Below are 25,340 nucleotides of genomic sequence, written 5' to 3'. Positions count from 1 at the left end.
TGTTTCTGCCACTTACTTCTCCAATACATTTTAAGTATATCTACGACAATGATAATAAAATAGGGAAAATACAGAAATCTATTTATATTCTATGATATAAAGTTACCAATAAAATAGATAAGGAAGGATCGAATCAAGTGGCGTTATATAGTCTCTACCTAACCGATCCCTATAGGAAAGAGGCGTGATTATTAACAAGTGTCTTACCTATATAAAATAGAATAATGTATACCTACAGACACATTGAATACGCGTGCTGGTTGTACGCGTGGTACGCGTGCACGAATGCATACGTGCACACTCATCAGCAAAGTTGAATAGTTCTAATGTTATTACTTCTAGTGAAGATTCCAATGATTAGTCAAACGACACATTTAAGATCCAACATTTATTAAATTTGTACAATTTACATATAACACCAATTCGACAGGTCGGCTAGGTACACAATACCTAAGTGCACAGTAAGCTACAAAACCTCATATATTGAGTACAAAATGAAAAACAATACTGTCATCATAAAAATAGCATTTGAATATATTTTATTTGGAAAGTGCTTATCATAAGAACTTACATGTTAGTTATTAAATTAACTTAAAATCACGCATACAACCTTCTTTTATTGTAACTAAACATGAAAAGGAACATTTTAAAATAAAATAGTTATAACTAAAATGAAAAAATGTCTTTAACCCATCGTAAAGCAATTCGTACTTAAATTAAATATTGCTTTAATTTGAATATTAAATGTAGCATTCGGACTCAAAAGAGTTCGACTGAATCCCTTCAATAACGTTTACTAAACGAAAATAAAACTAAATTCCCTGTTCCGGAATCTCAATAATGTCCATTGCATTAAACAGTAGCGTATGTAGTATAATGGCAATACTCGCGGTTGCTAGGCTACCAACAAAATGGTTGCCATAATTACGATTTGCTAAAATCAAAAGCTTACATTTATAATATTAAATTAATTAAAATCTCACCTATACTTGTATTTTTCGGGTACTGAAAATGCTTGCAAAATTATATCATGTTAGACATTCAAAAAACTACACATAATTGATAATATTCAGGTCTGAACTACCAACAATACCTAATATACAAAATTACAAAAAAGAATCTTGGAGTTCAATGTCCTTTTGTCCGCAACTTTGTTTGATATTTTTAAAATATTGACACTGGCAATCTCCAGTTTAGAATTTTTTTATACGGCAGATTTTTTTAAATTCAAGTTATGACAGTTTAAGCCCTTAGTATTGCCATTCACACAGTCACCGCCCGTTACAATTTATAGTTCCCCTATAGATGAATAGGTATGGACCATCAACTAGTCAACTAAATAAAATAAATGAAAAACAAATAATAATTACAATAGAATAAGAAACATTTATTACAATAATTAATTATAAATAAAAATGAGCAATATTTGATAAATAATTGTGCATAATTAATATTATTATTTGTAAATAATCGTGTTTATTATTTATTAAGTGTGCAAACACAGCGTATCTAATGTTTATATCTATATTTGTTTGTATGAAGAAACATTTCAATATTACATGAAAATAACCTTATTGAAAGACACCAAAACTGCTCTAATAATTCGATTACCTTGATATAGGTCTCAATTTGTTTAACAGATAGATATTCGACAAATGATTTCTTAGATTTCATATTCAAATAATCCACTTATTTTGTGTATAAGAATAGAATATAAGTATGTATATCAAATTAAAAGAAAGGCTTACCGGAAAATTCTGAACCCATTTCCCTACCAAAGTAAAATAAATAGGCTTTAAACAAACAAGTTTCCGTTGGCTATACTTGGTGATTTTTTAAGTTAACCATGTCTGTCCTTTCTGCATAATATTGAATGTTTCTTTGTACATACAATTGTGCATTGAGCGTCGGCTTGTTCAGATTGGATCTACGTAACAATTTTATATGAATGTTGCATGTGTACAAAATTTCTAATCACCAAAGGCTGTACATATTAATTTTAAAAAACCTTCTTAATAAATTCCCTGACTGCTATGTATTGGCACTGAAGTATTGTATAAACATGATTTAACTTAAGTTGAAACTCACTTTTTTTTTTAAATTGTATTGAAAAACACAATGGTCTTTTATTGTTGTTTTTTTTTTATTCAATTTTTTTTACCAATATAACCGTGATATTTGTCACAAATAATAATTGAATATTGTCCACTGAATTCTTATTCGGTTAACAATATAATATGAGTTCTGGTAACACAGTTAGCAGTTAGTAGTACTAACTTAGTACTACGCTATATCGAGCGCATGTACATATTATTATAATGTAGAAGCTTGAATGCTTCTACAAGAGTATAAAAATGCTATCAAGCCATAACATAAGGCTATTTGTTCACAATATTTCAATCCCAATACACTAATACTTGACATAAATTCGTACATTTCCTAATTGGCAACAATCAATAATATAATTCAAATGTGTTACGTCAGTGTGCGCTCAACTATTGCCACGTTGAAAATATATCAGCTTATAGCGTATATTATTTACAAGTATATTGGAATAGACTGAATAAAAATATGTTTCTCAAACTTTACTACACCATCACTAAAAGAAAAAGTTAACTTTATAATAAAATCTTTTAAATGTACCTTACTGTTTCAATAATGGGCATGGATATCTTCATAGAAGAAAGTGTATGTGTGTATTTTGTTTTAACCCATTACTGTCCCTGTTGCTGGGTAAGCAACTCCTCCCAAATGGAGAGCGAGGTAAGGCCTTGTACCTACCACATTAGGCACTCAATGCCTAACCACTAAAAAGTCAGGATTTATTTTACATGCCCTGAAGAATTGCATTACATAGCTCTTAGGCATGCAAGGTTTCATCACGATGTTAAATAATTTATTATTTCGTAATAAGGGAATCATAAATATTCATTTTGAACAAAATAAATAAATACGTGTGAAAGTTTGAGAAACATAATGAATAAATAAAACGACTATAATACATATTACTTATATCACATAGTGTACCGTAGAGGTAATTGTTGCAGCTCAAATCACTTTTGATACTTTACAGAATAGAACGGACTGAAGAGTTTTGATACTTAATAAGTTTGATATAAACTAAGATTTTTATACTATTACAACTTATATGAGTATATATTTTATAATTAAACTACGCTATTTGCATTCTTCATTGAAATATGTATAGAAATTAAGTGACACTATTCAAAACATAATAAATATAATATTTCGCGTTCCCACACAATTTTAATAACAGTTCAATTTGACGACTCATGGATAAGTATCAGTAAACATCTGTCAATATTCCAAGTGACACTTATTCAAACGTGGTAAAACTACCCGTAACATAACTGTATACGAAATATATCAACCAACTTTTCAAGCTAATTTAACAACGTCAAATAATTTTTACACGAACAATAAAATTCCGAATTTGTCACTACGATTCATCAAACATTCATCTGAAAAAATACCTAATAAAGAAATAAACCAACCAAACAAATATACCTTACATCTCAGTCCGTCCTATTCGTACAGTGCACGTTCAGTAGCGTGCACGTGACGTCACAGCTCGTCACAGCTGATACAGCTCTACACTAGGGCTCCAAGACGGACAGTCTGTTCATCACTGTGGTGTACGCGAGACCCAACGCCCATGATACTTCGTGGCCGTTCACTTTCTTGAATAACTGTAAACAATGTAAAATAATGAGAATTTTCTATATGTGGATAATCTGTATGTGGATAAATTGTAGGGCATTGATTTACAGGGTAGAAGACTACTTTAAATAGTCAAGGTAGTATTTACTGAATGAAATGCCATTATTTTAAAAAAAAAAAGAAAGCATTACAGTCATAAATACATCTACAGCCAAATTCATTATAAATACCCATATAAGCTTGAAAATTACGAACAAAAGTAAGGAGTTCATTTATAATTGGAATTATTAAATTGTAAATCCGAGATAAATTCGTCTTTCACATTTAATGACAAGTCTCATGTTTAGCGATGGAAAAATAACGCAGTCAAAACTATTTAATATTTATAACATCACTGAAGAGCAAAAAATTGGTTCAAAAATGTTCTTTTTTTTTGCTTAAGCTAGCATGATTAGATAAGATAAGTGCAGTACATACGGAGATGGGTTCGTTGTCGGCGATCTTGTAGGCGTCCTGCAGCAGCGCCACGACGTAGACCAGGTCGAGGCAGGCCCACGGCTGCTCCACGTTGGCGCCCGAGCACGCCCGTACTGCCGCGCCGCGGTACGCCGACACCGACACCGTGCCGCCCTTCATCACGTCTGTACATACAAATAAGTACAGTTTTGAATACTTAGGCATTCATAAATAAATAAATTTCATTCCAAACCAAGCAAAGCTTTTACTATGGTAACCAGATAATATTTCTAAATACCAGCCCACCAGGCTCGGAAAAGAAACTCGAGCTCATCACACAAAGTGCTTGTTCACGTTGGACCGCGCGGGCGCGGTGGCGGTCGCGAGCGCGGGGACGTGGCGATTTGTGTTCACGTTGGCCGCCAGGCGTTTGTTTCTACCGACAAGCTCAAACTGGTTCAAACTGGTTGAACTTACTTGACGTCGCGAGTACATCGCGCCCGCCACCGCTAGTTCGACGTGAACACACACGAACATCTTCACGCGTTTGATATAGCCGCGAGCGCGCGCCGCCGCTAGCTTGCCCGCTAGTTAGACCGCGCGTACAGTTTGTACGTGAACACTTCGGTATAACGCCATATGTTTGATATTTCGTGACTGCGCCCGCGAGTCAACGTGAATGAACACCTACGGTTATTGCAGCGGGGTTAACTACTGTGCCAAACGTACAGTTGGTTTCATAGTCTGTTGGGTTAACCGGTAGGTAATTGAACTTTGGGTTCAATGGCGCAGTCATTCAATAAAAAGGTGTTTCGAAGTGTACGTAGTCGGACCCGGTTGTTGTCGATTAAGACAACAGTAAGCTGTTAAGCCATTTTCAAAGCTTATCTGTGCGGCTTGACTTTAGGTTGACTGCCTCCCTGGCGCAGTGGTTTAGGTGGCCACGCCGATACCACTGCAACGGGAGGTCGTGGGTTCGATTCCCATACGGAGCAATTATTTGTGCGATCCACAAATAATTGCTTCGGGTCTGGTTGTGCTTTGTGTCCGTTGTTTGTATGTTTGTAAAAGTCCCCGCGACACAAGAGCTTATTCTTAGTGCGGGAGTTGTCTTTTTTAAAAGAAAGAAAAAGAAAAGAAAGGTTGAGAGGTTCATTGGCGCAAGGTATGGTATGGCGACGTCTATATACTACGGCGTAGAAGCTCTACGTAGACTGTCAAGTCGCGTGAAGCTGTAGATCGCTACATAGTTGACCTACGTAGGACGTCTATGCAGCGTACGTGTTCGAAAGCACGACGTAACATATACATGTCGGAACATAAAAAGAGTATAAAGACTCTTGGGTCGAAATGAGGTCGTATGCAGGAAGCCAACGCCATCTAGTGGTGTTCGATGGAGTTAGTGGGGCGCGTTGTTCGAATTTGAGAGATATGATTCTCTTCTGTTTTGGCGGGAATGGCGCGTGGACGACACTGAACCATCGGGTCTATCCCACTAGTCCCGTTGAGTTGTCCCGTGACGGGACAACTGGCACTATTTTGTCCCAGTTGTCCCGTGGCGGGACAAATGACACTGTTTTGGTGCCAGTTGTCCCGTTGCAGAAAAATCACGGGACTAATGGGACAGACGGAAGGGTCAAAACCACTTGTAATTGTAAAGTGTTCAATTGTACGAGTGTGACTTATTATCTATTTGACACTACCCACGACGCCCACAGTCGATGAATAGGTTTATCACAATGAGTACCTATGATGATGGAGGAAGAAAACCCAGGGAACCCACACCCCTTCGTCATATCATTATATCAATTATGAACCCGCAACGACGACATACATATATTATCGATGGCAATTTAAACAAAATTCTGCACAGCTGGCTAGTTTCAATGAATTGGCGCACTGTAGCCGGGTATGAGGTAGAGAGACATAGTTACCGATGATGCCGGCGTCGGCGGCCACGTCGTAGAAGTAGCTCATGGCGGCCACGGTCCCGCGCGGCGCGCGCGCCGGCTCCCAGTCCAGGCGCGCCAGCACGTAGCGCTTCACGAGCGCGTGGCACGCCGCGTACACCGCCGCGCGCTTCACGTTGGCGGCGCGCCGGGCTCCACTACAACACACGTATCAAACTAATCACGCATATTTTATACACGTCACTAAAAGTATGACAACACAACAACAAATTACATGAATTTTAGCTCTTTAATCACAAAGCGTACATGTATAGTATACGTACAATTAAGCTGCGTATACGCTAGAGGAGCCGTGCACTAATTTGTGTAGTGACGACTGACTTAAGAGCCTCGACCGAGCGCAATTTTAGAAGATATTTATGCTCCGCTTGTGCACGAGCCGAGCACTCCTAACGTAGACGCTTAAGAGTACACTACATAGAGCACAATGAACATACATTCACTTGGCCCAAAACGCTTGCTCGTAACCTGCGGTACACTATAACGAGATGCACGAATGTGAATGAAGCAAGACAAATTAATAGATATCGTAGCTACATGCTACGATATCTACAAATTTGTCTTGCGTTGTGTCCCTGCCTACTCCTATAGAAAAACAAGTGATTTTATGAATAGTAGTACGTACCTAATTAAATACTGTTTGTTGGCATAGGTCCAGGGCTCCTTCTGCACGATGGGGTCGACGCACACGGACGTGAACTCGCCCGTGTCGTTCTCCGACGAGCTCTCCATGCGGAACACGCCGTATCTAGCCGCTAAGAGACCCAAGTTTAAGTAACTGCAACAAAAGAAATAATATTCTTGGTAATTATATAAAGTTGAATGTTGTACGAGATTCTGACTTTATAAAAACTTCCAATAAAAAAAACATATTTAGTTTAAATCCTTATAATCCTTTAAAACAATAATTTAGCGAAGGAATATAATAGGCAACTCTAATATGTCGAGCAAAATCCGGCAACGTCGCATCAATTCACTCGACATCGCTAGCGACACATATCGCGGGACATTTATCTCCTGCTAGTATATCCCTTTTTTTGTGTGTCAGGAAAATGCATTACTGCAAGTCCCGCCCCAGGGAGGAGAGCGGGGGTCTGTCGAGCTCTCCCGCCGGCAAGGCGTTCCGGCTAACTTGGGCATACCGAATAAAAACCTGACGGTGTTCCTTCTACGGTCACCATAACGTGGCCAGGACGCGGTACCTCCAATCGGATACTCCGCGTCCCAGCCGTCCTAGTATATCCCTGGCAGATTCCCGAAAACTAGAAAAATGATTATTGTAGAGTATCGTACCTATGCGTATAAATAGTGATGTTGTTCCCGGCGGGCACGACGTGTCGGTCGACGGCGGGGTACTGCGGCGCGTCGCGCTCGCTCAGCTGGTACGTGATCTGCGTGGAGCCGCCGCCCAGGTCCAGCGCCGCCATCGTGTCGCTCTCCATTAGATCTGGAAACAAACGAGAATTACTTTACTTCTGTATTTTTTAGCTTTTTAGGATCTTATGGAAGTATTAAAAACAATGATTCCTAAGAATGAAAAATTGTAATATCAAAAATTTATGAGTTTTAAGAAGTTGTTTGAAGAATATCACTTTAAAATGAATTGTATTGCACGCATAATATTATTGTATAAGATTATATTCTAACCTAGGTTAAAATGATTTTTTTTCAAATAAAACTAATAAACGTGCATTTTTAAATTTCACTAAGATAGCGACAATATACAAAGTAAGATGGGTTAGTCCAATAAAAACTGTCTGTACTTATTAACTTGGAAGAGAGTAGTACCGAAATAAGTTGAACATTAATACTTACTATGCAGTAAGTTGACAGTGTACCAAATGAATATGCCTTCATCTGCTCCATCCATGATCTTCACACTGTCCGGGCCTACATCATAACCCAATCTGGAATCAAGAAGAAATATAATGAATCCATTGATAACTTACCCTCTTATTCATAAACACACTATAAACCTATTTTAGTTAAAAAACGACTACAGTATGTTTTCTCTTTTTCATTTTGCTAAGGAGTAAAAAAAAACAAAACACTTTATAAGCCTTTCATAACTTGATATATTTTTATGAATAAGAGGGTTATTTTCGATTATATTGATATCGAAGGTGATATACTGATATACTGTAATGTACTACAAATAATTTGTAAAACGTCCGGGACTTTGTGAACCTGTTGCTTTTTTGTGAACAGAACTCTACTTAAACGAAATATTACACTGTAACGTAACTTTTTCCTTAACGCTTTTTGCTAAAACAGTCGAACCGATTTGGATAAAATTTGGCAGGATAATGGATCATATTTTAGCTAAGGATGCAATATGCTGCTATCTTCAATAACAACATGTGAGCAGATTCGCGGGATAAGTTAGTAAATAACAAAGGTTAGTACTTACTTAGATATAGCAGCGGCGACTTGATCGATGAGTTCCTGGGCTTTCGCAGCAGGTAACAGTCGCAGTCCCGCCGTAGCTCGCACTATGAGCGGCGTGGAGCGACGCTTCTCCACCGGAGTTAGGAACTCTGCGTTCTTTATTAGCTGCACTATTGTATTTGCACCCTAAAATATTGAAAAATTATAAGGTTTTTATTACACTGCATCTTTTATATGATACAATATGGATGCTGATAAGGTAGAATAAAGATTTTTTTAATTATCTCCTAAAACTAAATAGCATGTGCATAGGTAGATACTTGTACTACAAAAATATTTTTTCTTGCAATTGCTATATACTTAACAAATTTTGTATGTAATAAATCCATGCTATATAAAAAATAAAAAAATAAATTTTACCCATTACTGTCCCACTGCTGGGCAAGGGTCTCCTCCCGTAATGAGGGAGGGGTTAGGCCTTAAGTCCACCACGCTGGCCAAGTGCGGGTTGGGGACTTTGCATGCCCTCAATAAATGTATTAAACAAATTTTTGGGCATGCAAGGTTTCCTCACGATGTTTTCCTTCACCGTTGGAGCATGTGATAATTATTTCTAATACACACATAACTTCGAAAAGTCATTGGTGTGTTGCCTCGGATTCGAACCTGCGACCACTGGCGTGGGAGCTATATGCATCAACTAATTTGTCTGGTGGATTTATGTAGCATAGCAAATCTCTGGTGGAAAGGCACCCCTAATCTGTCATATAATGAATCTTATACTCTATACACAATACACATAGGACAGTAATAAACTACTGAAAATAATAATGTTACCTTTTCAGGATCATCAGCAAATGAGGATAATCCCGGTTTTGTTTGCTCAAAATATTCATCTACTAAGTCCAAGTTGGCTTGGCCGAATACTGAAAAGAAAAAATAATTATCAAAATATAAAAATATTGTTTCCATGTAATTATACCACCTCGAAATACTGGGAAAATAATTAAGTAATGAGTGATAAAAACTGTTTATTTCTCATGCCTTTGTAAAATAGGTACTCTACCTACGTATTTAATTAGACACACGAAACAACCGGTTTTACTGATTACTTACATGAAATTGACATTTGTTTAGGACGATACTTTTTGCGACGCTACACCAAGTTGAAGTAAGCTTTGCCGCGTTTCAAGTAGGTATTCATATTGCTTGTTTTAGAAGCATACAATTTTTATAACTTATCTCAATAATGTCTCACATTGCCTTACTAATCGGCAAACGCCTTACGATGGGCTACTCTTATATAGTTAAATAAATTAATGGCATCAGTCTTCGTTTACACTTGTGTTAAAACACAATTTCAAATATATTTCAAAAAGACGATGTTTTATATTTATTATTAACCAATCATATTATGTATGAAATAGATGTTTATAAAAACATTTGCCTAAAATAGAAACACGTGAACGCGGCTTCAAACTTGTCGTCCTTCAGATATCAAGTGCATTGTACTCGTATCATGCAAATACTGTATTTGATATCACGTGAACAGCGCAGGTAGGAATGTATGGAGAATCCTGTACAACTATCAGTCAGTTTGTTTGTCACGCATGTATAAACCGCTGAACAAGCTTTGATAAAATTTAAAAAGATTTAGTTTGGAGATAGTTGGAGATCCCAGATCAAATGTATACTATTTTTATTTTATAAAATCGACACCTTAACGGTTGTAGGGGGGTGAAGTTTGTTTAATAGGATGTTGTATAGACTTTAGAATGGATGGAATATTTTCAAATCCGAATTTCGAGAATCTAACGTCTTAGTCATGTCAGTTTCTCAACATTCATTTCTTCAATATAAAACGTACTTATAGGGAAAATATTTATCTACAGACAAACTTCTTAGCCGGATGCAAGTAAGACCCCTTGACCTTTTCTGGATAATATAGTAATTACAGATACCATACAGTATTTCCCCGAAGTAAAACTCAAATGATAACCTACTAACATTAAAAATGCGCAAGTTTATATGGTTGTTACTTTTTCATACACAAACTAAGAATATTGGTGAAATTTTTTTTTTTTTCGCTCGAAGCCACTGGTAGAAACTAATACTTAAATGAGTTATTCCAAAATTAGAATAGCATAAACTAAAACCGGTTTATTATTTATAAACAACAAATTTGTACATGAGTGTACCTATCTATTTTTTGACTTAATTCATGATTAATCTAAAAAATATTTAAAATCAACTCACCTGTAAAAGGTACTCTAAACTTATAAGCAAGCACCCTGGAGCCCGACGAGCCTGCGTCGATGATGACCGCGTGGTGGTAGGCGCTCTCGTAGCCAAGGCTCTTGGCGATCCCGTCCAACCATTGTGACTGGCCAGCGAACAACCCTACAGCACAACACTTCGTTGAATATTGGAAAAACAACCAAATCACTTTATCCCACATCACTAGATACAAAAAAAAAACAACTGTCAAAAATTCCCGCGCTTTTTTCTGTCAGTGAATTTTTTGTTTATTTTTTTTACGGACAGCTTGTATACAGCCAGCTCTGAAGGAGACTAATTCGCAATGAACAGTGAATATTGTGATGTTATTCATATTTATGCAGCAAAATGACCCACTATGAACTTTATAATAATACCTACACTACGCTATCAATGAGAATGTTTACATTGACTTTAAGTTCCAACTACTTACTTAATTAATTGCCTACTAATTGTTAGAAATAATTATTTAAATAAACATAAACTAATTATTGTTATAATTACTTTACTGATAGAGGTGTTGAGTTACAAAAAAAACGGACATTCCTTCGTGGTAAAAGTAATCAGTATTAGTTACCAGGCATCGAGGTTGATAGATTCAGAAATGGCTAAAGCCTTTGTTTATACAGTTAAATTACAAATTGATAAAATTAACTTAATCAATCTTTATCTGGCGACAACGCAGTTGTGTTAAAAAAAAGTGTAATTATTAATTCAATAGACAATTCTAGACAATCAAGAACTAGATAAAGAAAAACAAATAATTTAAAAAGAAAGCAATAAGGAAGTAATCATGACACGAAGAATTGCCGTTTTTTAACCAATCACAACGCCGATAATGAATTACTTTTTTTAGAGAAATCATTACACCACACCTACTACGAAGTAAAAAATAAACCTTTTTTTTGTGTTCATGTATTTTAAATACCTAACAATATAACGATAGTGGTCTACAAATCTAAAATACGCCAACTACACACTAGGTACCACTGGCCACAATATTTTTTTCCTTCCTTCTATAAAACAAAAAAAAATACTTCAAAAATACCTGTAGTAACAAAAAGTAAATTACGCACTAACGTTACGTTTCCATTCTCCATTTCTCATATAATAACGACTCGAATATTCTGGAATATATTTGTCTGTAAAAACCACAACACTACCGCTTTCATCTCCACTACACACGTTTATAACGAGTAAGAGAATATTAAAAGAAAATTATTTACAAAGTATATTGACCCTTATGGAGTATTTCTTAGGAATTGTTTCAGCATAATTGTTAAAATGCTGTAAGTTGTTATGTTGTAACGCGGCATTGAAATACTACCACGTATTGTATTAGAAGTAGACTATCGATATTCAATTTTAGTGTTCGCTGATTGTATAGTTGGTTTAGTTTGTCGATAAAGGTGTGTAACAGTGAAAAACTAGTCGGTTTTATTCAAGCGTTTGTTTATACTTCCAAACATCATCATCATTGGCCTGTGACCATCTATTGCAGATGATTCAGGTAGCGTCAGACAGAGGGATATTTGTTATGAAGAAACATCTTCGTTCGTGGCTTAAAAGACCTATGAGAGCGACAACCGCATAACTATACAATATTCTAAGGAAACCTTGCTGCGTTAAGAATGTAGGTTTCACTCAATTCTTAGTCTGAAATATCACCCAATTTGAAGTGCAAAAATACATTTTTGGAGCGTCTGCGATCATATAAAATTCATTGCATGATGCATCTCAGCTCCCTGGGCTAACTTAAGCCTCCCGTTATAGACTAACAGATCAATGAAACTAAGAGCCTGGGTGCTATTATTTCAAAAGGGAACAGAATCTCTAGGTTATCTAAGATTTCTCAGAATTTAGGCTATCTATGAAGGAAGGCGACCTGCGATAGTTGTGTAGCCAGTTTCAGTGATAAATCCCCGAGTTGCCAGTCCAAAAAAGAAAGTATGTTAATTTGTTTTAAAAAGCTACATGAGTAGGTATACAGTTAGGTACAATAAAGGCTTGCATACAATTTGCATAACTATGCATAACAGAAACAATAATGGCAAGCGTTAGCTAATGTAACCTACTTATACGCTAAATATTCCTCATTTTGTCAACAATAAGTCAGAAAACCCCTTTAAAGTATAACGATATGGGCAAACACGAGGAAAATTATTGTAATTCCTTTTTATTTTACTGAGTCAGAGGGTTACAGAGTTTTACAGACGATTACTTTATAACCTATAGCGTCTTGAACGATCCAGAAATCGAACTCAAGACCTCGTGAACCTGCTGTTTATATACACTACCGACGCCGCAACGCCAAGACCACGACCAGAGAGGCATATAAATATAGAATACACATATTTTAACTTGTGTGGAATTAAAAAAACGACCTCTAGGTATTAAACTTGAGACCACTGTAATTTGAACCAAACAACAAAAAATGTCGGACGAGACTAAAAAACTTGCATGCGTGAGTTTTTTTTGTCACGTTTTTAAATAATCACCAAGGCATGTGAACATATCGGTTTGTTGTATTTAAATATGGTATAAGTGAATCAAGTGCGAAATTTAGCAAATTATATTAGATAGTAGGTTACAAATTTATATTTTAAGGCAGTCTGTATAAATGTAAAGATACTTTGGCTACTCGAAATCGAATTGTTGGAAGAATTTAGACAAAATACTTGTTTAAAAAATAGCAGTTTGCTTTAAGTTTGCACGGATAAGTGTCTAATAGCGTATCTGATAGTGGCGGTTACTGTAAAAACAACCATCAAAAAAATTATTTTATAAGCTAACCGATACTTATCCAGAAGGCCTAAAACTGGCTCTTAAAGTCGTATTTTAACAGTCGTATAATATGCGATTTATTAACATAGTTCGATTGGTATGAGGTAGCGTGAACTTGGTGTGAGAAAACGCATGTGACGGAATGGAAACACGATTGAACTAAGCCAAGCTAACAAGCGTCTAATATACAATGTGTAATTGCTTTTATATAAAAATCGTAATCCACGGCTTCCGTAGCGCAGTGATTAAAGTGGTTTATATTCCCACTCGGAACAAATACTATGCGATCTAAAAATGGTTTCTTCAGGTCCGGTTGAAAGACTTATCAGTTGTTTGTATGTTTGTAAAAATCCAAAGGAAGATTGGCAGGTTCTAAAAACATCAGCAATATCCGTTTACAGCATGTTTCTGAGAAAGAAAACACGTTGTGCCGAACTAACTCACTGGGATAAGACCTAGACAAAGTTTGTACGTTTGTGGAAAGTCTCTGCGACTTGAAATCAAGTTAATAATCTATCGGCTTTTAAAATAATTCCAACTAAGTTATACATTTAAATAGCATGGCTAAAAATTACAAACGTAATATGGATCCCACAAAATCATAACAGTACCTAATATTTAAACTACAATTGGTTAAAATCACAGTGCGATACCGTGTTACCGCTTCTGTTATCAGTAAACGCATTTAATTAACGTTATCACAAGGCATAAGACAATCAACGTACTCTTGTAATCGTTATCATACTTCCTTACACTAAACTTATTATTGCAACTACTCTATTTTGTACATAGTTTCTTATATCAATTGTTATTTATTCACGTGTACCGAACAGTTCAAGTGATTTTTCTAAAAGTGAATTCTAATAATAAATCTAGGCTCATGGGCTTTAAAAAAACTTATTGTAATAAAACATTTCACGTAAATTTCAGCGTACGGAAAGAAATTCTATAATATAAAAATGAATCGCCAAAGACACATCTCGAGAGCATCTTTGAATTGAACTAAAAGTCTAAAATTAACTAAAGATATTTTAATGAAATAGGATTACCATTGGGGTAATGACTAAGATGAAATATGCGAAATATGAAACAGATTCTTGGCATAACAAATAAGAAAAATATTATTTATAAATCGTCTCGCTGCCATCCTGTTATGTGATACTTCACAGCATCACACAGTCACAATGATACTGACAAATATCTGACGAATATGTGTTAATTGATCATTTAAGAATAATTGACTGCTGACTCACCGATACTCGCGAATACAGTAGGTAGGTACCCTATAATCGGGCCGTTACAAACGTGCGAACCACGTCATAATCAAAAGAATGTGACAATGTGTAAGTGCGAGTGAGATACTCCGATAAAATGAGTATAGTCATTATAAAATATTTCGATAAAATGAGTATAGTCAAGTTTTCATGTTAATTTTTAACTTTTCAGTTTACTTTTTTATTAATAACCGTAACGGAGGCTTATTGTGAGGTATACATACGTATGTACTAATAAAAAACTATCTCGGTTAAATAATATTACCTCAAATACCAATCTATTGTCACCTCTAAGTTAGAAATAGAAAATATTTGAATCCCATTTAAAAACACTCTTACCTTTGCCCAATTCTACCAAAACTTCGATATTATGGTTCCAAAAAAATATTAGTCTCAGGTTAACCCCCGAGTGTTGCCATAATCAAATGACGGAAGAAAAAATGATTTCAACCTACTACAACATCTATTTTTAAAACTAAAACAACACCCTTATTACACATACTCACAAAAAGACGTCTGATTACAATAAATTACGTCATAATGCATTTGACGCAAACATTTTAATATAAAAATAATTTAAAGACCTAAGACAAAACATTCTTAATGAGTTAGTTTACCCTTGAATTTAAATACAGACTAGAAGTAAACACGTAAGAAGAACAAGCAGAAATATTATTATATTGTTTCTAACATTTCGACTTTTTGAGGTCCCAAATTAAATACCAAATTTCGCGCATTTTAGAATACAGGAGGCGTTGGATCTCTTTCTACTTATATCTTATTAAAAAAGAAAAATGATTACTTATTATTACAATACTCACGATTGATACCGTTAAGCCGTTTGCTGTTCAATTCTTTTAAACGAGCTGTAACTGACGCTTTAGCTGATAGGCGAAATAACGAGGATTATTTTTTCTATAATATTAGTATACCTTCTATTCTAAATCCGCACATGGGCAGCTTGAACGACTTAAGGCCTAATCCTTTAGTCCTTCTAAGAGTAGACCCTTACAGTGGGACTTATTAAATATCAGTAAAAAATTAATATTATTCGAGTTAAAGGATGAATAACCCTTCGTCATTACAGTACAACAGAGTTAGCTGTCAATTTTCTTTGAATTATGTTCCGTCAATTATTTTTATTAATGCATAGTATTGCATAGTCCCATAAAATTATAGCTACTGGTGGGTCTAACGAGAAATGCCTTTATCAAACAACATAAATAACTATGACTATAAAATAAACATTAATAAAACACCTGTTGTATAATGAACAGAACAATATATTATTATCTTTACTATTTATTCATGGTGTATGAAAACAATAATTACTACATGCATTGTGAAATTATGTAATATTTGCATTTTATTTATAGTTATTCATTAATTACGAAAATTCGATTATATAAAGTTGAATGGGCATTTAATTTTATAGCAGGAGTTGCCAAGCTAGTAACAAACATTTTTGAAACCTGGTTTTTGATTAAAACTGAGAGGGAATCCGAGAAACATTCACAGGACTGCTATTTAATACACCTGTTTTAAAAAATGGTATCCTTAACCACACTTACCCCTCCCTCCATAGGGAGAAGACCCTAACCCAGCATTGGGACAGTAACTAGATAATAAAAAAAAATGTTATAAGATCAGTAAAGTACGGGAGGTGCTGATAGCTTCTTCAAGAAACAGTCTGAATTGATTGAAACAATCAAAAAGTAAGCAGAACCATAGGTGGGTACAATGCAATGTATTCCCTTTGCCCTGTTACTAGACTGCTACTAACTACTTTAGGAAAAACTTACTGTACAAAGTTAAAAAGGATATAATTTCATCAGCCCATTAATGAAACATTATGTTTCAACAAGGAACTAAAATAATAAGATGTGTATCAGGTAGATAACATCTTATCAGGCATGTTTGGCTTAAGTGGATTTTAAAGCACTACTATTTAATATAAAACAATCAAGTGAACATTATATTGTTAAAAACATTTCTTAATACTTTTATAAAAATATTTGGCGATTAAAACGAATTTATTGACAGCCTTTCTCATTGCCCCTACATTCAACTACTGTATTTGACCATCAAATGATTTGAGTTTGAATAAAAAATATTCTTTGATGGAGCTGTGAATAGCACAGAATGAAACAAATCCTTGAAATAATTTTTCAAGACTTGAAACTGCCTAGAATTCTAGATAATGGAGTAGCTACAACATAGTAACAAAATACTATAAGGCTAATATCAACTTGTCATGTCATACTTGCATCACATCAGCTCATAGTGGCCTGATTGATGACTCTAACAAAGATTAGTCACCTGAATCTAGATTATAATATCAAAATCATAATGAGTAAGTATGTGGAAATCTGCTGTTCCTATAAGAATATTATCTTGAGGAAATCTTTTGGTCTTATAAGAATTTTATCTTTACGAAATCTTCTGGTCTTATAAGAATTTTATCTTAACGAAATCTTCTAGTCTTAAAAGAATTTTATCTTAATTAATCATACATTTTATTTGTTACTATTTAAGTAGCTGTAGCAACAGAAAAAAAGGCATTTTGAAGCATGTTTTTGAAAATATAATGATGATGTGCTTCATGCATCAGCATTTTTTAGTTAAATAGATGTAACTATACTTAGCATCATCATGAATAACATAGTAATACTGCTAACCACAGATAATTTATTTCTATGAATAGCACTTAAGAATACAAATTAGGGACATCCTTCCCACACTATACTAGTGTCGTGACTAAGTTAGTTATTGTTAACAGAATATTTATTAAGATACTTACCCAAGAAGTATGTGACACATAGTGCTAATACAATGAGTAAAATAAACACTTTCTTCAATCTTCTAGGATGCTTTATTGTTCTACTTCTAACATTGATATGTGGGGCTGAGGTATCATCTTTTAACTGAAAAAGAAAAAGATTTAGTGAGTATTTCTAATTTAAGAAAAATTTACAAGACTAGTATGTTTACTTTTTTTTTCTTGCCGGGTACAGTTCTGTGGCCACCTAATGAAATTTGTTTTGGTCTTTATTTTTTAATGAGCGATTAGTGATGAATAAATATACAAATATGTTACGAACTTTATACATCTTCAATATAACACCAATGAAAGCTTTGTAGTTTAATTGAACAATTTTAATTTATTTTTTATTGCCAATTCAGATATCTACAGTGATTTTTATTGTTACTGAGATTGTATCAATTTGTGAAACTAAAAACTCAAGAGCGAAAGATCGCCTTAACGTGAGAAAAACACGTACCTAACACTTTTTCTCCTATTATTGCAAACATTGAGTTTTTGTCATGTTGTTATGTGTTAATAATACAACATGAAAACAACATAAATTGTTTTATGATTGCCAACAGGCATGTTCGTTACAGCAACAGAAAAATTAATTAAAAATTATCGGTAAAATTTCACGACACTAAGAAAATAAAAACATTACACTCAATACGGCAAAATACCTACCTCTAAGTACCTGTACGTGCTGAACTTTCCCATGTTGACTTAAAATAAACATCACAACCGATAAATCAGTAAATGCAATATTAGTTTTAACAGTAATACAAATAGGAGTATGTTTGAGACATTTTTAAATTTATTTTTACGTGAATTCGGAACACAACGTCACACCGACGTATATTTTCGGAAATGTCACATCAGTGATGGGACAATACTACTAATTGTAAACGAAGTGCCGCAATCGATTTTACGGCTTCGGCACTATGAAACTATACGGTTAGTCGATGTATCGTTTTTTATTGTAGTCGATTGGAGGTGTGTTTACCTTAACTTTTTTTGTTTCATTATCACACATACATAATCCCACACTACTACAAAAATAGTCTTTACGACGAACAAAACTTCCATCACCGGCTATGTCAATATTTTTATTTCAAAATATTTGTTCAATTCGTATTATGGTGCTGAAGAAATTGTTACAAATAAATTAAAGACTATTAAGTCTACTGGAAATTTTATTCCATCGGTCATCGTTCATTTATTCACATTTCAATGCTTAACAAGTAATAGGTTTCTTACCTACCTACAACTATAAATAAAATTATTATTTGGTGATTGGCAGATAAAAAAATGGATTTAACCAAAACAGTGATCTAATAATGACGGTTAGCCGTTTTTTTATGCCTTATCTGTGTAAAAAGTAAATAGAAGAAACATTAAACATCGACCCGGAAACCAGTTACAAGGTAAGTAAGCTGTTATTATTATGGGTATATTAGCAGGTAAATATTTATTAATTCATAAATAATGTTGTGTAATATGCAAGATAAGTGTCATTTAATAGTTTAACCACATGTTTTGCTAAACGCACAATTTAATTAAATTATAACCTAAAAAGGGAAACTTATCACAACTTTTTCTTACCTTTCTTTGGCGTACGTTCATTTTGAGTTATATTGTACTTCCTAAACTTCACAATTACTATATTACAACTAAATTATATGGGACTACAATCACAACTTTATATTTTTAATTTATTCAAGTTTCACTTTTTCTGATCTTGATTCATGACATATAATTAAAGCACTGTATTATTACGAATATTACGTATTGCTATTTACAAGTATATATTATAGTATATGTACACAAGTGGCAGACGTGCGCATCACGAAGAATATAGCCACAGACTATATATCTAACTAGACAACTGCGCTACGAAAACTTATGATCTTGAATGAATAACATTTGTAACTGTTGGTCAGCGGCATTACAACCGCTACTTATCGAAGTTTTTATCACTGAATATAATAATGACTCGATGAAATGTCATACATGTATCAGTTTTAAACACCTGGGTGCTTAAAAATATATTAAAATACTACAAATAAAGATTCCGTTTGCCTTAACGTAAGTCATGTTTTTATTATGTAGGTACCTAGGTAGGTACCTACATAATAATACCTTACCTTCATTTTGATTATGATACCTTCATTTTGAATGAATAATGTATTTGACCTTGAAGTACTGTAATTGCGTAATGTATGGAGTGTTGGTATCATTTTGATGGTCGTATTATTGACCACGTCCTGGGATACACAGGCACTAATCTAAAATTGCAGTTTTATGATTTTCATTCGTAGATTCGATTTAGCTAGCAGGTAGAACCCAAAAAGATGCAACATGATTATAGTTTAATGATCCATCCATAATGCTTCCTACTTGCGATACGATATGAGCAAAGTACAAAGGTAGTAAAACTAATATAGCGATGTGTTTACGCATTCAAACGTTCTTACTTAAGTCAACAAATAATTAGAAGTTACAGAAAAACATTACCCTTCTCATTGTTTTTATGTGCCTGATCATTATGGCAATCGAAAGCGAACATCTTTGTCTTTAGGATAAGTAGGACAATGTACAGTACCTACAATTAACACAATTTGGGTCATATCCTGAGAAGGAATCAAGGAGCTACGTGCCTTGATACGAAATCGGAAGGCGCGACTCATTTTATTATTAAAGCATCGAAATATCTGCAAAGTATTGCACAGTCATAGTGATAAACAAAATGTTGTGATTCTTGATTGGTGTAGGTAATTTTATTGATGACGCTGGCTACGCGTACCCCGTCTGAAGCATAGGGCCCGTACTATTATTTTTTCCTAATGTAAGAGGATAATATTTCTGTGTTCCAAATCCTACCTATTAAAGAATAATAGTACTAGTTCAACAAGCTATTTAATTAGTAACGGATTTCCAACCATTAATGCTCTTTAACTTCGTTTCCTGGAATAACTTTCTATTGCGTACGAAATGTTGAAATCTGTTGTAATTTTTGGCCTGTGAAGATTAGTTGAATAGAAGAACTGGCCTTGTTGCATTTAGGGAGTAAGACTGACGGATCACTGCTGCTTGTACACTGGTGTTTCGGAGTTTCCAGCATTATGCACCTCATGGCTAAACCATATCAGACATAAAAAAATATTTGCCTACAAACAAACAAACACAATGTAATATCAGTTTATAGACGATTATTATCACGTTTTGCTACTGTGAACACTATAATGTACGTTTAATAAGTATTTTGAATATGACTTAAGATAATTATCACGCAGTCATCATATTACTGAAGTCATTATTACGGTGCAAATAAATACAATATGCCATTCGATTCAGATGTGCGTAATCTCTATTATTATTTGTTATTATCTTTCGTTTTAAATACACTACGTATTATCATGCCCTGAAGTTAGATTATATTTGGATGACGTCATTTATAGGTGGACCCAGACACACCGCCCTTGACGATTGACCTTCCAATAGTTCTTTTTTGAGGGTCTCGTGTCCTTTTATTTTTGGAATAAAATATTCTTAAGTCAGTAAAGAAACTAGGTAGTCTGCGCCCCTGGTACAAAAAATAAACTAAGGCCCTCAGAACAGTCAGAACCTAAACTACCTACATCAGACAATAAAAATAAATGCTTTGTCATTCCCAATTTGTTGCTCTCAACCCGCACTTGGTCAGCGTGGTGGACTCAAGGCCTAACACCTCCTTCGTTTGGGAGGAGACCCAAGGGTCTTTACTTTCCCACTGCTAGCTAGAAGTAGGAAAGTAAAGGGTAACGGGTTAAAAAAACAGGGCCCCGAAAGCCTTCGGAGCTCGGGAGCACCGATTCGCTCCTAGCCATACTACCTATTACCTACGCCGCTGTTTCAGATTTGTAGGTTGGCTATATAAGAGAAAAGGTTATCAAAGAATCATATTTGTCGTCGCAACCTACACGTTTAATCAGCTACTTGATTTGCAACATTAATTTAATACGTAATAAAATGGAAACAAATAATTGCGAACTGTTTATGAGCTCTAATTTCATTAACATGGTGTTATAGAATGGAGAACCAAGTACTACTAGAAAGAATTACGTCGTACGGAGTTGGTCGGCGAAAACTGGACGATGTACTGTTTATAAATGATAAACCTCCTCCAAGACTAGGAGTTTACGACTTTGACGAAGAAAATCTTTGCCATGAAGTGTAAGTGTACCTTTTATCATTTAACTAGCTGACCCGCGCAACTTCCCTTGCGTCACAAGAGAGAATGGGTAATATTTTTCCCCGTGTTTGTATCATTTTTTACTGGTACTCTGCTCCTGTTGGTCGTAGCGTGATGTTATATAGCCTAGAGCCTTCCTGAATAAATAGGCTATCCAAGAGTAAAATAATTTTTAAATGCGCACCAGTAGTTCCTAAGATTACCTCGTTCAAACAAATGAACAAACTCTTCAGCTTTATAATATTAGTATAGATAATGTATTATTACGGACGGTCTGTGGTTTCCTGTTTTGAATAGTTTCTGAGTTCAGTATATCGTGAGAAAATAACGAAAGCACTAGGTAATAGAGTGAAAAATATGTAAACATCATCCATTTATCCCACCTGTATCGAAATGAACTGGATTCATCTTATTATGGACGTTATGACGTTGTTCTGAATGTTCTGATGCAACCATTGTCCAAGCCTGGAAAATTTGTTGCATAGCTACTGTGTATATATAATCTATTAGGAATGATCTTATCCAACATAAGTCAGCGTATTTGTCAAGCTTCATCGATGATGTCATACACTACTGCTTCTTCATGTCCATACCATAATCTAACCATGACGATGCAATCCAGCCTCGACTAGCAATTTCATTGTTTTTGCAGACGAATATTTCGAATCATCAATAAATTTATCAATCAATAGACCTTGAACTGTTATGTAAAGCGTCACACTGAAAGTTTATATTGACGCGTTGATAAATTACATTGCATAATGCAGAACAAGACTACAATGCCTTTATTTTTAGCATAAAATCAACATGCAACATTCCTGGGTGTACATTTACGGCAGAATCTCTGCTGGAATACGAAAACCACTACAATGCATCACACAGATACGCGTGTGGTCAATGCAAAAAGAACCTGCCGTCGCCCCACTTTCTAGATTTGCATATTCAAGAAGCTCATGATTCGTTTTTCGCGGTATTGGCTGAAAGGAAACCTTCGGTAAGTGTTCAAATTCTATCGAAACTTGACGGATTTACGATTTGATTGTTTAATCTTGGTTCAGGGAAATATTGACAATTGAATTTATTGCCGTCTTCTTCTTCTCACGAGCAACAGCTTTTCCGAAACGGTGATAGATTGAAAGACTATGACGATTTCGAATACTTGTTAAACTACATTTTGACTTGGTCTAGCTACATAAAGAATAATTGATTGTTTTACGGTTTTATTATCAGATTTATTTACGGCGTTATCGTATTAGTTTATCGTGTGTCACTTCTACGGAACTTAGAGGTGTGAAATGAAAAGATTAAAATGGTTATATTGTTTTCAGTACTGCTGTTACATAGAAGAATGCAAGGAAAAATTCAAGAATGCCGACGAAAGATTACAGCATTGCATCAAAGAACACAAATTACCCAAAGACTTTAGGTTCGAATCGAAACCAAAAAGCAAAAATAAAAAACCTAAGCCCAATAAAAAGGCTAATACGAATGATACATCTATGGAGGTTGATAATCAGGGCTCTACTAGCGAAATAAAAAAGAAAATAATACTTACAAATAGTAAACAAAAGACATTTGTAAAATACACTGGAAGAAAATTTACGCAAAACAATAAGAATAATGTCTCTAAAGATGTAAACATGGATGATGTAATAACAGATTTAAAGGAAAGTTTACCAGAATAAAAGAAAAAATACATGTTGTTCTTTATTCTTGATACACAATCATTCAATGTTTTATAAACATCTATGGTAACAACTTAATTTAATGCCTTGGCATACACCCAAAATGAAATCTCTATATTTTTTTTCTAATTTTGAAACATGAACATCATTAGAGATTCCTCTGCATCTTTACGCTTACTTAAAATAATCTCGAAATTAAACATACATACGTAATTTGTAATAACAGCTATTGTCATAATAGTTACAAGCTACAATAAATAAATATGGTTAAATTCTTCATTTACTTGGCCTTGCCTTGAGCGGCGACGGCGGCCATGGCTTTCTTGACTGTCTCTTCGTCGCCGAGGAAGACCATAGAATCAACAGGCTTCATGTTCTCATCTAATTCATACACAAAAGGAATGCCAGTTGGCAGGTTCAGTTCCATGATGGCTGCATCACTGAGGCCTGAAGAAAATAAAAAAATATGAATCAATAAAAAAATAGTAAACTTATTTTACGGTCATAAATAAAATAAATTTTAACCTATCACTGGCCTACTGGGCTGGGCAGGTCTTAGGCCCTGAATCCACTTTAAGTACATTTCAAAAATTAAATGAATGGACTCACCATCTAAATGCTTAACAATACCCCTAAGGCTGTTGCCATGGGCAGCAATAATGATTTTCTTGCCTTCCTTGATCTGAAAAATAAAAATAAAGTGCATTTACTCTCTATAGCAAACAAAAAAGTATAATAAATACCATAAACACTATTGATAGTTTTTTTTTTATGTTTGACCTACCTGCGGTACAATGACATTGTTCCAATAAGGTAAGGTCCTCTCAATAGTCAGCTTCAAACTCTCGAACATAGGGAACTCCTCAGGTTTTGGGTCACCGGCGTAACGAGGGTCGTTGACGATGGTCTCGTAATAAGGATGGTCCTTCTCCATTGGTGGTGGGGGCACATCGAAACTGCGGCGCCAAATTTGAACCTTGAAGTAGAGAAAACAAATTAATTTTAATAATAAGTGTTAAGGCAAAGGTCATTCTTATAATTATAATTAGAGAGTTAATTTACTTGAGCATCGCCGTATTTGGCAGCAGTCTCAGCCTTGTTCAGGCCAGTGAGACCGCCGTAGTGCCTCTCGTTCAGGCGCCAGGTCTTCTCGGTTGGTAGGTCAGGTTTGCCAATCTCCTTCAGGATAGTATTTAATGTGATTTGAGCCCGTTTTAAGACTGAAGTATGAGCGATATCGAAATCATAACCTTCGGCTTTCAAGGCCTTTCCAGCTGATACAGCCTCATCGCGTCCTATAAAGGAAAACGTTTTATTATTATTAGTTAATATTGTTTAAACTATTTTGTGTGACTTTGAAATGACAGAAACTCACCTTTAGCGCTGAGGTCAGCGTCGAACCAACCGCAGAAAAGATTCTTCTCATTCCATTCACTTTCGCCGTGGCGGATCATAACAATCTTATATTTACCAGGCATTTTAAAATAATTTTAATACTACTATTTTAATTTATAACCCGGCGTATTGTGGATAAGCCGACTCTTTTCCTTTGACGTAAATAACCTGGATGACCTCTAAGCGAACAATCACAGCGTCAATAAATGTGACACTAAAAACTACGTTCCTAAACGACTTATGTGAAAAATTAATCTCAAGTTGTTAGGAAATAAAATTATTTATATTATTTACAAAAAATGTCTTTAGTATAGTAAAAATCTTCGCCGCTGAATGAAAGAATTAGGTAGGTACAAAAAAATATTACAAATAAATCGACTAAAATTGGCGATA

General features: G+C 34.8%; 3 protein-coding genes across 4 annotated transcripts; 1 reads left to right on the top strand and 2 right to left on the bottom strand.

The window, feature by feature from the left end:
- Positions 1 to 373: 373 nt before the first annotated feature.
- On the bottom strand, positions 374 to 19,568 carry NTPase (ectonucleoside triphosphate diphosphohydrolase NTPase). 2 transcript variants are annotated; one of them, XM_076127466.1, is made up of 11 exons: positions 19,239 to 19,568; positions 17,631 to 17,754; positions 10,752 to 10,895; positions 9,333 to 9,421; positions 8,518 to 8,681; positions 7,923 to 8,014; positions 7,401 to 7,554; positions 6,733 to 6,885; positions 6,072 to 6,244; positions 4,159 to 4,322; positions 374 to 3,710 (listed from the first exon to the last, which is right to left on the bottom strand). In XM_076127466.1, exons 1-11 carry the CDS (start codon positions 19,257 to 19,259, stop codon positions 3,618 to 3,620), a joined length of 1,371 nt encoding a protein of 456 aa, XP_075983581.1. In that variant the 5' UTR covers positions 19,260 to 19,568; the 3' UTR covers positions 374 to 3,617. The 2 variants fall into 2 exon arrangements, with proteins under 2 accessions (XP_075983581.1, XP_075983580.1); XM_076127465.1 differs by lacking the exon at positions 19,239 to 19,568 and adding an exon at positions 18,321 to 18,519.
- Positions 18,654 to 23,565, top strand: l(2)k10201 (zinc finger protein 511 lethal (2) k10201). Its single transcript, XM_076127469.1, has 4 exons — positions 18,654 to 19,060; positions 21,705 to 21,848; positions 22,663 to 22,861; positions 23,196 to 23,565. The coding sequence occupies exons 2-4, from the start codon at positions 21,706 to 21,708 to the stop codon at positions 23,550 to 23,552; spliced, it is 699 nt and encodes a 232-aa protein (XP_075983584.1). The 5' UTR covers positions 18,654 to 19,060; position 21,705; the 3' UTR covers positions 23,553 to 23,565.
- On the bottom strand, positions 23,562 to 25,137 carry Pglym78 (phosphoglyceromutase 78). The gene is made up of 5 exons (XM_076127467.1): positions 24,928 to 25,137; positions 24,615 to 24,847; positions 24,337 to 24,528; positions 24,162 to 24,234; positions 23,562 to 23,999 (listed from the first exon to the last, which is right to left on the bottom strand). Exons 1-5 carry the CDS (start codon positions 25,028 to 25,030, stop codon positions 23,833 to 23,835), a joined length of 768 nt encoding a protein of 255 aa, XP_075983582.1. The 5' UTR covers positions 25,031 to 25,137; the 3' UTR covers positions 23,562 to 23,832.
- Between the last annotated feature and the right edge of the window lie 203 nt (positions 25,138 to 25,340).

This window comes from Anticarsia gemmatalis, chromosome 20 (assembly GCF_050436995.1).
Source record: "Anticarsia gemmatalis isolate Benzon Research Colony breed Stoneville strain chromosome 20, ilAntGemm2 primary, whole genome shotgun sequence".
Classification (NCBI taxonomy): domain Eukaryota; kingdom Metazoa; phylum Arthropoda; class Insecta; order Lepidoptera; family Erebidae; genus Anticarsia; species Anticarsia gemmatalis.
Note: the sequence above shows the minus strand (reverse complement) of the source record. Positions and strands in the feature narration are given on the sequence as shown.